Source organism: Oncorhynchus keta, chromosome 2, assembly GCF_023373465.1.
Source record: "Oncorhynchus keta strain PuntledgeMale-10-30-2019 chromosome 2, Oket_V2, whole genome shotgun sequence".
NCBI classification, from domain to species: Eukaryota; Metazoa; Chordata; class Actinopteri; order Salmoniformes; family Salmonidae; genus Oncorhynchus; species Oncorhynchus keta.
In genome coordinates this window covers 12,269,966-12,285,065 of record NC_068422.1, presented here as the reverse complement: position 1 = coordinate 12,285,065, position 15,100 = coordinate 12,269,966, and the positions used below count along the sequence as shown (strand labels likewise).

General features: G+C 44.1%; 1 protein-coding gene across 2 annotated transcripts in view; it reads right to left on the bottom strand.

The window, feature by feature from the left end:
* LOC118372946 (class A basic helix-loop-helix protein 15-like) overlaps window positions 1–13,362 on the bottom strand; it is a 34,698-nt gene extending 21,336 nt beyond the window's left edge. The window contains exons 1-2 of one of the 2 annotated variants that reach the window (XR_008072636.1): window positions 13,215–13,362; window positions 2,148–3,821 (exon numbers count right to left, since the gene is read on the bottom strand). Coding sequence is in view for 1 of the 2 variants with exons in the window: in XM_035758995.2 (XP_035614888.1) it covers window positions 3,230–3,781 (552 nt within the window). In the remaining variant the exon portion in view is untranslated. Of the gene's footprint in view, window positions 1–134; window positions 3,822–13,214 lie in introns of those variants that run through there. The other variant, XM_035758995.2, reaches the window with a different exon arrangement.
* Between the last annotated feature and the right edge of the window lie 1,738 nt (window positions 13,363–15,100).

Genomic DNA, 15,100 nt, shown 5'->3' with positions numbered 1-15,100 from the left:
AAGGTGGGCGATGTATGATTCTGTGAAGGTGGGCGATGTATGATTCTGTGAAAGTGGGCGATGTATGATTCTGTGAAGGTGGGTGATCAGTAGTTTTTACTGTACCTGCTGGTAACGTAGAGATTCCACTGGAGTCACAACAAAAACATGAATGGTTTATTTACTGAGAATCATTTAGGTTATGAATCCTTTGATAGCACATGGCGCTTTTACAGTTATATGCCTTTCCCCTGAATGGTTTGTATCTGTGATGGCCACAGTGAAGAGTTTGTATGTCCATGTTCCTAGGGGGACAGTTTTTTCTATAGCAATTTTGTGTTACTCTTGAAAAGAAAGTACATATTCTTATTTTCATAAAAAAAATGCTTGAAAAATTATGTCTTTGAAAGGCTTAAAAGTTCATTTGTTTGTTTCTCAGGAAAATAAGAGTTTTAACACTATTATCTGCATATTTTTCACCTCCTATGATTTTAGCAGTAATGACTGGCAGCCAACACACGTGACTGGCAGCCAACACACGTGACTGGCAGCCAACACACGTGACTGGCAGCCAACACACGTGACTGGCAGCCAACACAAGTGACTGGCAGCCAACACATGTGACTGGCAGCCAACACATGTGACTGGCAGCCAACACACATGACTGGCAGCCAACACACGTGACTGGCAGCCAACACACGTGACTGGCAGCCAACACACGTGACTGGCAGCCAACACAAGTGACTGGCAGCCAACACATGTGACTGGCAGCCAACACATGTGACTGGCAGCCAACACACATGACTGGCAGCCAACACATGTGACTGGCAGCCAACACACGTGAAGGGGTTGGTGGAAAGAACATATATATATATTTTTTATAAATCTGAATACGAGTATAGTATAAATGTTTTCATTGTGATATTTCAAGGTTGGGTTATTGTACATTGATATATAAAAATCATAAAATATCAGTCATATTAAGTATTATCTTTAAACCACAAAGGCTGAAACTATCACGTTTGGGCATTCATTCATCTTACTGCTGTAACTGAAAGATGAAGATCCAATAGTGACTGATATACTGCAACTACAAATCATTCATTGTCGAGAAAACTGTATATCTGTGAATACTGTCACTTTATCTTCCTATGGCAGTTCATAATACAATAAGTGCATTGTTTGATAATGACACTGAGTACATACTGCTGTTACTACAGTACAGGATTTATCCTAAAGGAGGGACACATGACACGTATAGGTTGGGATGTGAAGGGGGTACAACCATAGCATGAAAATCATAAGTCTATCGGACTTTTCACTTGAGGATTCCATTGCTTTTGTTGATTATGGTGTAAAATAGAATACTATAAGCCGGTACTGTTCCAACTCCAACAAGGGTGTTATTGAGCTATATATTTATTCCTTCTAATAGTGTGCCTGGTCAATGTCCTCTCAATAAATTTAATTATTGATAAGGAAGATTCTCGTTTTACATTTTTCAATTCACACTTTCTTGGAGTCTCAGGAGAACTCAGGATTGCAAAGACTTTACAGAAAATCATTCAAACACACATTGTAAGAGCAACATCATTATTACATTCACCTTTCACACACACACACCACTGTTCTAATAAAATATGCCATTTAGCTGATGCATTTATTCCAGGTAACTTACAGTCATGTTTGCATACTTTCTGTGTACAAGTGGTAATTGAACCCACTATCCTGGCATTGGAAGCCCCATGCTCTACCAACTGAGCTAGAAATCCATGTCCCAGAACCATAAAAACACAAGATACCATAGGGTCATAGAGGTAAAACAACTTGGTCAACACATACTGTACATTTTGACATGTACACATATGGCTCTGTGTAGATCCTGTGGTCTAGCGATAACACTGCTGGCTTCCTCTTCCCACCAGAGGCATGAGTTCAATTCCCTGCTCCAATCATTCAAACTGTTTGTCCCATCTACCTGTCTTCCACTCTGCAATTTAATAACTGTGTCAACCACCCCCAAATAAAATATATACATACAAATATGTTTCTAATAATTTACACTTTGTTTAAATTAGTGTGTATTCTTTCCCTTCCTTAAACAGTACAGTATTTGACTAAAGTCTGTGGGACAAGTATAGGGAATTATATCCTTGTCTTGTACTTACTTGACTGTCGAGAGGCAGTCTGTGGGACCAGTATAGGTACGCATATCCTTGTGCTGTACGTGACTGTTGTGTCCAGAGGTAGTGCTCAGCTGGGAAAACAAACATTGTTCCTAAAAGGTTGAAAACATTTATTTATCTACAGCAGGGGTGGCCTGTCCTATCTACAGCTAGGGTGGCCTGTCCTATCTACAGCAGGGGTGGCCTGTCCTATCTACAGCAGGGGTGGCCTGTCCTATATACACAGCTTGGGCCCTTGTGGGCTACAGTGTATGCTAAAGAACTATACTTTAACAATCAGTTATTTTACATTTCTGACCAATCAGGTAACTACAGTTAATCGCCAGCTAGGAAAAATGACAGAAAAAATAAAGAAAACAGATTAAATGGGTCTGGAATGTTCTTTGACTTGGTTCTCACCACATATCAGAATCAGAATCCCACGTGAGATGAACTTTAAGTTCCCCTATTCTAGAAGTTATATCATGGTCCTTTGGAGATTCTGTCTGTCACAGTTCTGGCTAGGCCTTTGTCTAATCTGACATAGTCCACAGGCTGCCTGTGTCTGTCTTCACTTGTACTCCACCATTACGTTTCTGAGAATGAATGTCAAGGGTTCAGTGCTCCAAATCACCTCACCTTCCTGCGTGCTCCATTTTGTGCATGGTCAGGTATGTCACTGTAGCTCACTAGCTTGTCGGAGTATAAGGCTGCATCTCAGATGACACCCTTTTCCCCAATCTGTGCACTACTTTTGGCCATGGTCATAAGTAGAGTAGCAGTGTACAATATGGTAGATAGGGTTTCAGTTGAGATTCGCTCCCCAAGTCAAGCCTGGATGCTTCAACTCTTTGGCTGTGGAGTTAGCACCTGCTGGCTAACTTTCCTGGCTGAAGCTTTGGATCTGGGTGAGGAACTGAGGCTAGATGTTAGCTCTGCTGGCTGAAGCTGTGGATCTGGGTGAGGAACTGAGGCTAGCTGTTAGCTCTCCTGGCTGAAGCTGTAGATCTGGGTGAGGAACTGAGGCTAGATGTTAGCTCTCCTGGCTGAAGCTGTGGATTTGGGTGAGTAACTGAGGCTAGCTGTTAGCTCTCCTGGCTGAAGCTGTGGATCTGGGTGAGGAACTGAGACAGGCTCTCATCCCCGTCCTCCTCCAGGTGCTGCTGGTAACACTGGAGCAGTCTGGCAGCGCTAGCCTCTGTCGGTGTCTCACCAGGAGGCAGGCGGGCGCAAGATATCCCCAGGATGATGGAGGTCAGGGACTTGATGTAGTTCTCAGCCAACGTCAGCGTCTCGATCTTGGAGAGCTTCTTGTCCATTTTGACATGTGGAATGGCCTCTCTAAGAGCCTGGAAGGCGTTGTTAAGTTTGTGCATGCGCTGGCGCTCTCGCTCGTTGCTCTCCAGCCGCCGGACGTTGCGTTCTTTGTTACTGTTGTGAGACCGTCGGTGTCTGTGGGGGCCGTGGATGGTGCCACCGCCCCTCAGAACGCCTCTCCAGGAGCCTCCAATACGGGCCGAGGCCTCAGAGCCCTCCTGTTCGCTGGTGCCTGGTTCTCTGTTCTCTGGTTCAAGGTCCAGGTCTGGCTCGGTCCAGGGTTTTCTGCATGACATAGCGACCTTCCCTTTAGACTTCATCCTTCAGCCTGATTTAGTTACCCCTCTTCCTCACAACAGCCTTGGAAGACAACAGAAACAACAACTGGTTATAGAAAGGACTTGTCAAGGAAGAGATAAGCAAACAAGTGGCAGTGCCTTTGCCCTGAGGGCTACAGTGTTACAGATTAGTTTAAATACTCAAGTTGGAATATGCTGTTTTTTGACCACCATTTTCCCCTTCCACTCTCAAATCAAATCATCCAATCAAATTTTATTTGTCACATGTTTACTAAATTAACTAAAGTTTTAAAAAATTATAATAATAAAATAACAATAATGAGGCTATATATATCATTTATTTCATTTTTTGTATATATTTCAATCTCTTTTTTCCATTTTCGAATTAAATATACCTTTCTGCAACTCGCCTCATCCAAAGTGGTACGGATCTGCAATTTTTTTAGACCTTATAACTGGAACCTCCATCAGAGGCAAGCCATCAGAAGCTAGCCAGCTAATTAGCTACTAGCTATTTAGTCATTGTTAGCTACTTCTGGCGGTCATTACGTTTAGATCAGACACCAGCCATTTAGCGCGGATAATACCTTCCAGTCTGCACAGCGTGCTATCAGACCTGAGCATATCAGACTGCTTTTCTCCATTACATCACCAGATTCCTGCTGCAAGCTCTGGACCATTACACTGGATCTAGCTAGCTAGCTGCTACCAAGTGGCTATTGTGGCTAACGCCACTGTCCAGAGGCAAGCACCAGTTAGCCTCGAGCTAGCCTCGAGCTAGGCCCATCTCCCGGCTAGCCAACGAAGTACACCAACTACAATACCTCTCTTGCCAATTGGCCTGGACCCTTTGTCGACACGGAGCCCCGCCGATCCAACACGACTGGTCCACTGTCTTCTGCGTTGTGGATGTCGGTGAAGACCCATCTGCTGGCCCCGGCCAGCTCTCATTGTTTTATATTATTGCGGTGCCCTTAGTCCCGCTCAACATGCCTTAGATAGCCCCTTTGTCCCACCCCCACACATGCGGAGACTTCACCTAGCTTAACTGGTGCCTCCAGAGATGCAACCTCTCTCATCGTCACTCAATGCCTAGGTTTACCTCCACTGTACTCGCACCCTACCATACCATTGTCTGTACATTATGCCCTGAATCTATCCTACTATGCCCAGAAATCTGCTCCTTTTATTCTCTGTTCCCAACGCACTAGACGACCATTTCCTATAGCCGTACCCTCATCCTACTCCTCCTCTGTTCCTCTGGTGATATAGAGGTTAACCCTGTGTGTCCCCAGGCGCTCTCATTTGTTGACTTCTGTAACCATAAAAGCCTTGGGTTCATGCATGTTAACATCAGAAGCCCCCTCCCTAAGTTTGCTTTATTCACTGGTTTAGCACACTCTGCCAACCCTGATGTCCTAGCCGTGACTGAATCCTAGCTTAGTAAGACCACCAAAAATTCTGAAATTTCCATCCCCAACTACAACATTTTCCATCAAGATAGAACTGCTAAAGGGGGCAGAGTTGCAATCTACTGCAGAGATAGCCTGCAGAGTTCTGTCATAGTATCCAGGTCTATGCCCAAGCAGTTCAAGCTTCTACTTTTAAAATTCCATCTCTCCAGAAATAAGTCTCTCACTGTTGCCGCTTGCTCCCAGCTGAGCCCTGAACACCATATGTGAATTGATTGCCCCCAATCTATTTCCAGAGTTCGTACTGTTAGGTGACCTAAACTGGGATATGCTTAACACCCCGCCCGTCCTACAATCTAAGCTAGATGCCCTCAATCTCACACAAATTATCAAGGAACCTACCAGGTACAACCCAAACTCCATAAGCATGGGCACCCTCATAGATATCATCCTAACCAACCTGCCCTCTAAATACACCTCTGCTATTTTCAACTAGGATCTCAGCAACAACTGCCTCATTGCCTGCGTCCGTTATAGGTCTGCGGTCAAACAACCACCCCTCATCACTGTCAAACACTCCCACTTCTGCGAGTAGGCCTTTCTAATCGACCTGGCCTGAGTATCCTGGAAGGATATTGACCTCATCCCGTCAGTAGAGGATGCATGGTTGTTCTTTAAAAGTGCTTTCCTCACCATCTTAAATAATCATGCCCCTTTTGAAAAATGTAGAACTTAGAACAGATATAGCCCTTGGTTCACTCCAGACTTGACTGCCCTTGACCAGCACAAAAACATCCTGTGGCGTACTGCCATAGCATCAAATAGTCCCAACGATATGCAACTTTTCAGCGAAGTGAGTAACCAATATACACAGTCAGTTAGGAAAGCAAAGGTTAGCTTTTTCAAACAGAAATGTGCATCTTGCAGCACTAATTCCAAAATGTTTTGGGACACTGTAAAGTCCATGGAGAATAAGAGCACCTCCTCCCAGCTGCCCACTGCACTGAGGCTAGGAAACACTGTCACCACCGATAAATCCACGATAATCAAGAATTTCAATAAGCATTTCTTTATGGCTGGCCATGCTTTCCACCTCGCTACCCCAACCTCAGCCAACAGCTCTGCACCCTCCGCAGCAACTGGCCCAAGCCCCCCCACTTCTCCTTCACCCAAATCCAGACCGCTAATGTTCTGAATGAGCTGCAAAATCTGGATCCCTACAAATCAGATGGGCGAGACAATCTGGACCCTCTCTTTCTAAAATTATCCTCCGCCATGGTTGCAACCCCTATTACTAGTCTGTTCAAACTCTCTTTCGTATCGTCTGAGATTCCTATAGATTGGAAAGCGGCCACGGTCATCCCCCTCTTCAAAGGGGGAGACACTCTAGACCAGGGGTGTCAAACTCAAATACCCAGTGGGCCAAAATGTAAAACCTGAACAAAGTCACGGGCCAACATTGAACAAATTAACCTTTTAATATGGACCCAAACAAGTTTTGCTTTAACATTGAATATGGAACAAGCATCACTTATTACCATACAATATATAATTTAATAGTGGAGACATGCAAAATCGAATTTCAAATGAAAAAACACATCAATGGCATTCATTTATTAAATAAATAAAATGTAAATAAAAATTGTATGCCTCTTTTCTATTTGCAGCCTTCTGATTTAAATACCAAAATAAACTTTTTCCACTGGCTAATCATTTTACAAATAAATTGATAATAAATCAATCAACCATTCAAGCCCATGCCTTGTAGCAAGAAAAAGTGCATAAAGAAAACGTTAATTATTACACACTGGTCTAATCTGATGTGCCCAAGCCAGATACCTGGCATCTCTTCTTGGATGCTAGTTCATCAATGTCTGGGCTCAAGCTCTGAGCTGAAGAAATCCTCAGTATCGAGCGAAGATGTTCATCAGTCAGACGTCTCCTGTGAGTTGTTTTGGTCATCTTCATCGAGGAGAAAAGTTGCTCGCATAGATAAGTGCTGCCGAACATGGAGAGCATCTGAGCAGCTTGGGTGCGGAGCTGAGGCATTGTGTCAGGGATGAACCGTGGAAACTGTGCGGCGCCCACAGCATCATACTTTGACTTCAGCGTGTCGTTGCACTGGAGTTCAATCAGCTCCATTTGGATGTTGGTTGGTGCATTTTCCACATCAACTGCGAAGGGATTACTAAGCAGTTCAAACTTGCATTTCTGGGCATCGAAGTCGGCAAATCGCCGGCTAAACTCAGCGGCGAGAACACTGAGTTTTTCAGCAAACTGTGCGCATGGGAACACGGCGGTAGAGATCTGCGCTTTTATGGATTGGCAGCTGGGAAAATGGCAAGGGTTTCCTTGCAGCATCTGATTCTCCCACAGGCACAGTTTAGTTTTGAAGGCCCTCACTGCAGCGTACATGTCTGTGATGATGCGCCCCCGCCCCTGAAGCTGCAGGTTCAGCGCATCGAGATGGCTCGAGATGTCACAGAGAAAGGCCAGCTCACACAGGAACTTTTGCTCCCGGAGCTCTGCTGTATCCTTCCCTTTGGTTTCCAGGAATTGACATATTTCCTCACGCAGCTCGAAACATCTGTTCAGTACTTTTCCTCTGCTTAGCCATCTCACCTCTGTGTGATACGGCACGTCTGCGTATTCCTAACCACACTCCTCCAGAAAAGATTTAAACTGGCGGTGATTTAGACCTTTGGCTCTTATAAAGTTAACTACCTGTGTTACTGTGGTCATAACATGTTCCATCTTTAGGGCTTTGGCACACAGTGCTTCCTGATGTATGATGCAGTGGTAAACATTTAGCTCACCTGCACAGTTCTCTTCCGGCATCTTCTCCCGAACCATGCCCACCAGTCCACTCTTTTTACCGCACATCGCTGGCGCACCATCTGTCATTAATCCAACGAGTTTATCCCACGGCAGCTTTATTTCAGTTACACATTTGGAAACCTCCTCAAAGATTTCCTTTCCTGTGGTTGTGCCATGCATTGATTTGAATCCTAATAGCTCCTCCGTAACACACAGATTTGAGTCCACTCCACGGATGAAGACTGACAGCTGAGCAGTATCAGATGCGTCGCAGCTCTCATCCACAGCGAGGGAGAACGCAACAAAATCTTTTCCCTTTTCCATCAGCTGGTCATACAGATTGGTGGCAAGATCACATGTGCGATCAGCTACTGTGTTCCTGCTCAGGCTCACGTTTGAAAATGCTTGTTTTTTCTCTGGGCATACGAGGTCACAAACCTTCATCTTAATGCACTTTTTCATGAACTCTCCCTCATTAAAGGGCCGGGCTGATTTTGCGATCTCTGCTGCCACTATATAACTAGCCTTTACAGCAGCCTCGCTTTGTGATGTGGCTTTTTTAAACATATTCTGTTGTGAAACCAAACTTCTTTTCATCTCCTCTACGTTCTGGCTCCTTTGAGTCATGTCCAGGTCCTTGTATTTGTCATGGTGTTTCGTTTCATAGTGTCGTCTAATGTTGTACTCCTTACTTACAGCCACGTTGACTCCACAAACAAGACAAACAGGTTTGTCTTTTACATATGTAAACAGATATTCTGCCTCACACTTGTCCAGAAAGCTCCTGTTTTCTGCCTTTCTTTTTGCCATTTTTGGGAAGGGTTAGCTCGCTGACAGTTGTAGTGTCTATGTTGCTATGACTACTGTCACAGAGGAGAGAGCGTTTCTGGGTCCTGTCCTGATTGGCGCGCGAAAACAGCAGAGCATTATGGGATTCGTAGTATTAGTGGTGAATGCGCTGTATAATACCGGCGGGCCAGCTCTAGTAGTAATTTGGTATTGTCTCGCGGGCCAAATATAATTACCCCACGGGCCAGAGTTTGACACCCATGCTCTAGACCCAAACTGTTACAGACCTATATCCATCCTGCCCTGCCTTTCTAAAGTCTTTGAAAGCCAAGTTAACAACGCGAGCACCGACCGTTTCAAATCCCACCATACCTTCTCCCCTATGCAATCCGGTTTCCGAGATGATCACGGGTGCACCTCAGCCACGCTCAAGGTCCTAAGCAATATCATAAACGCCATCGATAAAAGACAGTACTGTGCAGCCGTCTTCATCGACCTGGCCAAGGCTTTTGACTCTGTCAATCCACATATTCTTATCGGCAGACACAACGCCTTGGTTTCTCTAATGACTGCCTCGCCTGGTTCACTAACAACTTCTCAGATAGAGCTCAGTGTGTCAAATCGGAGGGCCTGTTATCGGGGACATCTGGCAGTCTTTATGGGTGTGCCACAGGGTTCAATTCTCGGGCCGACTCTTTTCTCTGTATATATCAATGATGTCACCCTTGCAGCGGACGATTATTTGATCCACCTCTACGCAGACGACACCATTCTGTATACATCTGGCCCTTCTTTGGACACTGGTAACAAACCTCCAAACAAGCTTCAATGCCATACAACACTCCTTCCGTGGCCTCCAACTGCTCTTAAACACTAGTAAAACTAAATGCATGCTCTTCAACCAATCGCTGCCCACACTCGACCGCCCGACTAGCATCACTACTCTGGACGGTTCTGACTTAGAATATGTGGACAACTACAAATATCTAGGTGTTGTTAGACTGTAAACTCTCCTTCCAGACTCACATTAAATATCTCCAATCCAAAATGAAATCTAGAATCAGCCTCCTATTTCGCAACAAAGCCTCTACTCATGCTGCCAAACATACCCATTGGCCTACCTGACCTACCTGGTTAAATAAAGGGGATTTTTTTTAAAAATAAAACTATACAGGGGGTACTTGAGTTTGAGTCCTTATTACTCAGAAAAACAACTACGAATTGACAAACCCAAGTTCTAAAATCAAATCAAACTTCATCACATGCGCCGAATTCAACAAGTGTAAACCTCACCGTGAAATGCTGATTACACTGTAATTACATTGTAATTAGCTAATGGAACTAAGCTGTTTATGATGATTAATGATGAGTTATATATGTTATATTACAATAAGACAGAAATATGGCCTTTTTAGAATTGTTTTTATTCAGTTTTAAATGAAGATGTATTTTCTTTTGACGTGAAGAAAAATGTAAAAATACAGTGTCTATCTAATCAGCCAGTGTGTGAAAATGCTATATTGTAATCTCCACCTGTCTTATCCTACTGTAGGTTACCCAGGCCTCCAGATAATACCCAACTCAAGGTTACGCTCTTTTAATACAGACAGGGGACAGAAAAGTACAGCACAATTTTGGGGAGAGAGATTTTACCCTTGTGTACTCCATCTCATAACTTAAAGGGGAAATCTGCACTTCAAACGACAAAGCGCCACCCCGCCACTGATTTGGTAAACAGCTGAGGGCTGGCGCTGAAGAAATGTTACCACTTTCAAATTCATAAACAGAGCTATGAATGCAAGGACTGACCATCCATGATATCACAGTTATAGTTTTAAACATGCCTTGAGACTATACATTGTTGGTTTACAATTAAATCGTTTACAAACAATTGAGTAAAACAAGCATATATTTTGGATTTTGATGGGGTACGACAGTTGCATGTAGCAATCGCAGATGTAGCAATCACAGATTGCTCCTTTAAATTGCAGGTCACTGTGTGAGATTAACAGTAAACCTGTCTGAGATATAGGCTATCTATGATGTGAAATCATGTGTCTGTGTGAAGGCTGTTGGCCTACTGGTATGCTTCATCAGACGCCATTCATGTAACATGGTAACAGGTGAAATAACTGCAAGGGGCTATTCTGCTATACAGCAAGTTATTCTAACAGTTTTTTCACAGCATAAAACCAACTACATACTGTAGTATTTACAGAAATTATACATTCAGTATTATTTCATTGTGATGATGAGTTGGGTAACAAAGTAACACTTTTAGGCTTTTGCTTATTATGAAAATATTATTAAGGTTAGATTGATAATATTTTTATACAAATAACATACATATGGCACATTTTATTTAACAAGTAAATATATATATATTTTTAAATATAGAGGTCAAAATGATTTGCAACCCTGTTTTCAATAACTTTCAATACCTCACATTGCGAGGATAATGACACTGAGCCTTTTTCTAAAACGTTATATGAAATTAGAGAACACATAAGGAGGGATCTTAGATCTCTCGCCTCAGGTAGAGTACCTCAAGCTGTAGACCACACTATCTACCAAGAGACTTTTCATCTGTATATTTCGTAGCTGTCTATTTACCACCACAAACTGATGTCAGCACTAAGACCACACTCAACAAGCTGTATAAGGCCATAGGGAAACAAGAAAATGCTCATCCAGAGGCGGCGCTCCTAGTGGCTGGGGACATTAATGCAGGCAAACTTAAATCCATTTGACCTCATTTCTACCAGCATGTCACATGTGCAACCAGAGGGAAAAAAAACTCTAGACCACCTTTTCTCCACACACAGAGACGCATACAAAGCTCTACTCTGCCCTCCATTTGGCAAATCTATCCATAATTTGATCCTCCTGATTCCTTCTTACAAGCAAAAACTAAAGCAGGAAGTACCCGTGACTCGCTCAATACGGAAGTGGTCAGATGAAGCAGATGCTACGCTACAAGACTGTTTTGCTAGCACAGAATGGAATGTGTTCCCGGGATTTATCCAATGGCATTGAGGAGTATACCACCTCAGTCACTGGCTTCATAAATAAGTGTCCCCACGTCGTCCCCACAATGACCGTACGTACATATCCCAACCAGAAGTCATGGATTACATGGAGCGGAACACTAATCCAGACGCTTATAAGAAATGCTTGAATGATGCTGAGAAGCAATGCTGTTGCATCCAATGATTGTTTGCCTGAGGCTGTTGATGAGCAGGTGTTTGTACGTGTGTACACATTCTCTTTTTGCTCTTTTGTTCATTTTGTTGACTGATGATGCATTGGGGGACGGTGGCTTGGGAGGGTTTTTTTCGGGGTGGGGCGTGGTTCTCAGGATGGTTGATGGCCTGGCGGTTATTAGAAGCATAGCCGGTGGCAGATAGGTTGCTGGTTCGAGCCCCCGTTTTGACTTGGTGGGAGACCTGTCGATGTTCCCTTTTGGGTCACTCTGGATGTGAGTCTGTTAGATGACTGAATGCATGGTAAATGATGAGCGGCTTTACTGTATGTTTTAATATTTTTATCCCGCTATAGCCTCAGACGAACCATCAAACAGGCAAAGCCTCAATACAGGACAATGTTTGAATCGTCCTACACCAGCTCTGACGCTCGTCGGATGTGGCAGGGCTTGAAAACTATTATGGATTACAAAGGGAAACCCGGGCCCGAGCTGCCCAGTGACGCGTGGCCGAAGAGCTCTTGTTTTAATGTCATCTGACCATAGCACAGATTCTAATCCAAGTGCCAATGCCGTTTAGCAATGTGGATCTTCCAGCATGACAATAACCCCAAGCGCACATCAAAATCCACAAAGAAATGGTTAAATGACCACAAAATCAGCATTTTGCAATGGCCATCTCAGTCTCCGGATTTGAACCCCATTGAAAACCTGTGGTTTGAATTGAAAAGGAGAGTCCATAAGTGCACGGATATCAAGGACCTGGAAAGATTCTGTATGGAGGAGTGGACTAAGATCCCTCCCAATGTGTCCTCCAATCTCATAAAACATGTTAGAAAAAGGCTCAGTGCAGTTATCCTCGATAGGTGAGGTATTGAAATCTATTGAAAACAAGCATACCAATCATATTTTTTAAATATATATATATTACTTGTTACACAAAATATCTATCTCTGAGCAATTGTATTAGTATAAAATAATAACATTTTCCTCCTTTCTTGAGTATACGATATAGCTCAGTATTTGTATTATTTATTTTATACAAAAAATGTTTTGCTAATCTTTACCAAGGGTGCCAATAATTACGGACTGGACTGTATATCATGTTTTTCAGTAAGAAATGCTATTTTGATTTGAATAGTTGAAAAAACTGTGAATGTCTTAAATTGATATAACTTCATTGGATTTCTATGAAGAAAAAATGGAATGGACAACAAATTGAAACTTAACTTACCTTTCAAGTGAAAGTAAGATTCCCCTGTATGTAGAAGAATAGTTTTCACCATGGAACATCGATAATATCTTCAGAATGCACGTTTTGCTTAAGTGGTAGAAGCGTCTGAGGTTCCACTCCGCGGATGAAGACAACTGTAAACATGTGAGGTACCTGTTGCTGCTGTAATGTACACGTAGCGCTCGCTTAGCCAATGGTAGTGCGCTCCAACTCCGGACATGGTCATCTGTGCCCTGCGCTACCAAAAGCCTCGTTTACACCTGGTTTAACATGCGTCCTTTGTCCTGATCTTATCCGCATTCTGATTGTGCCCACGGTGAAGCCATTGCATAAATGCAGTGATGGAAGAAGTACCCAATTGTCATGCTTGAGTAGATGTAACCTTAATTGAAAATGACTCAAGTAAAAGTGAATGTCGCCCAGTAAAACACTACTTGAGTAAAAGTCTAAAAGTATTTGGTTTTAAATATAATTAAGTATCAAAAGTAAAAGTATACATAAATTCACATACAAGTATATTGCCGTCATTGTAAATAAGAATTTGTTCTGAACTGACTTGCCTAGTTAAATAAAGGTTAAAAATAAATAAATACAAAAATAAATAAAATATTAAGCAAACCAGATGGCAAAATCGTTTTTATTTAATTTTGATTTACTGATTATTTATTTACTCTTACTCTTTACTCCAGCTCCAGCACTCAGACATAATTTACAAATGAAGCATTTGTGTTTAGTGAATCCGCCAGATCAGAGGCAGTAGGGATAACCATTTTCCTGTCCTTCTAAGTATTCAGAATGTAACGAGTACTTTTGGGTGTTCATGTATAACCAAGTTTGTTGGACTTGGTTATTCATGCGCCCTTGTGTTTGGCGCATGACTCTGTTCCTGGAATAAAGACCCACGTTTGAACTAACTCTGCTCTCTGCGCCTGACTCCTCCACCCACTACTCCTAGAAGCTGTAACAGAAGCCCGCACCACGACATGGAGTCAGCAGGAGAAGCGACCACCCCTCTTCCATCAATGGAGGAGCGCGTCCTCCATCATACAGCCGTCCTCTATCGGATCGGTTCGGCGATGGACCAAATGATGGAGAGGATGGAGCGATGGGAGAGGAGTGGTCTCCCGACATCAACCCCAGCTCCCCCACAGACGACGCAACCCACTCCTCCTCCGGCGGTGTCCGGTCCCAGCGCGTTGCGTCTCGCGCCCCCGAGGGAGTACGATGGAGCGGCGGTTGGGTGCCAGGGATTTTTGCTCCAGCTTGAGCTCTACCTGGCTACCGTTCATCCGACTCCCTCGGGTGAGGAAAGTGTGAGCTTCCTCGTCTCCTGTCTGACAGGTAGAGCCCTGGAAGGGGCCAACGCAGTCTGGAATGGCCCAGACTCTGCTCGGGACCACTACCCGGCGTTCACCCGCCATTTTCGGGCTGTGTTCGACCACCCTCCTGAGGGCCGAGCGGCGGGTGAGCGACTGTTTCACCTCAGACAGGAGACGAGGAGCACGCAAGACTTCACTTTGGAGTTCCGGACCTTGGCCGCTGTAGCGGGGTGGAGTGACAGGGACCTGATAGACCACTACCAGTGCAGCCTCCGGGAGGACGTCCGCAGGGAGCTAGCTTGTCGGGACACCACACTCTCCCTCGACAAACTCATGGACTTGTCGATCCGGCTGGACAACCTGCGAGCTGCCCGCGGGCGTTCAGAAGGGGTCCTGTCAGTTCCACCTCCCAGCCCTCCTTCTCCAACTCTGATGGAGTTGGGAGAGGCTGCATCGAGGGGGACCGGAGGAGGAGGCTCCTCCTGCACCTACTGCGGTTGGACAGGACACACTTCAGACCGGTGCTGGAGGAGCCCGTCTGGGAGTCGAGATGGCAGGCGGAACACT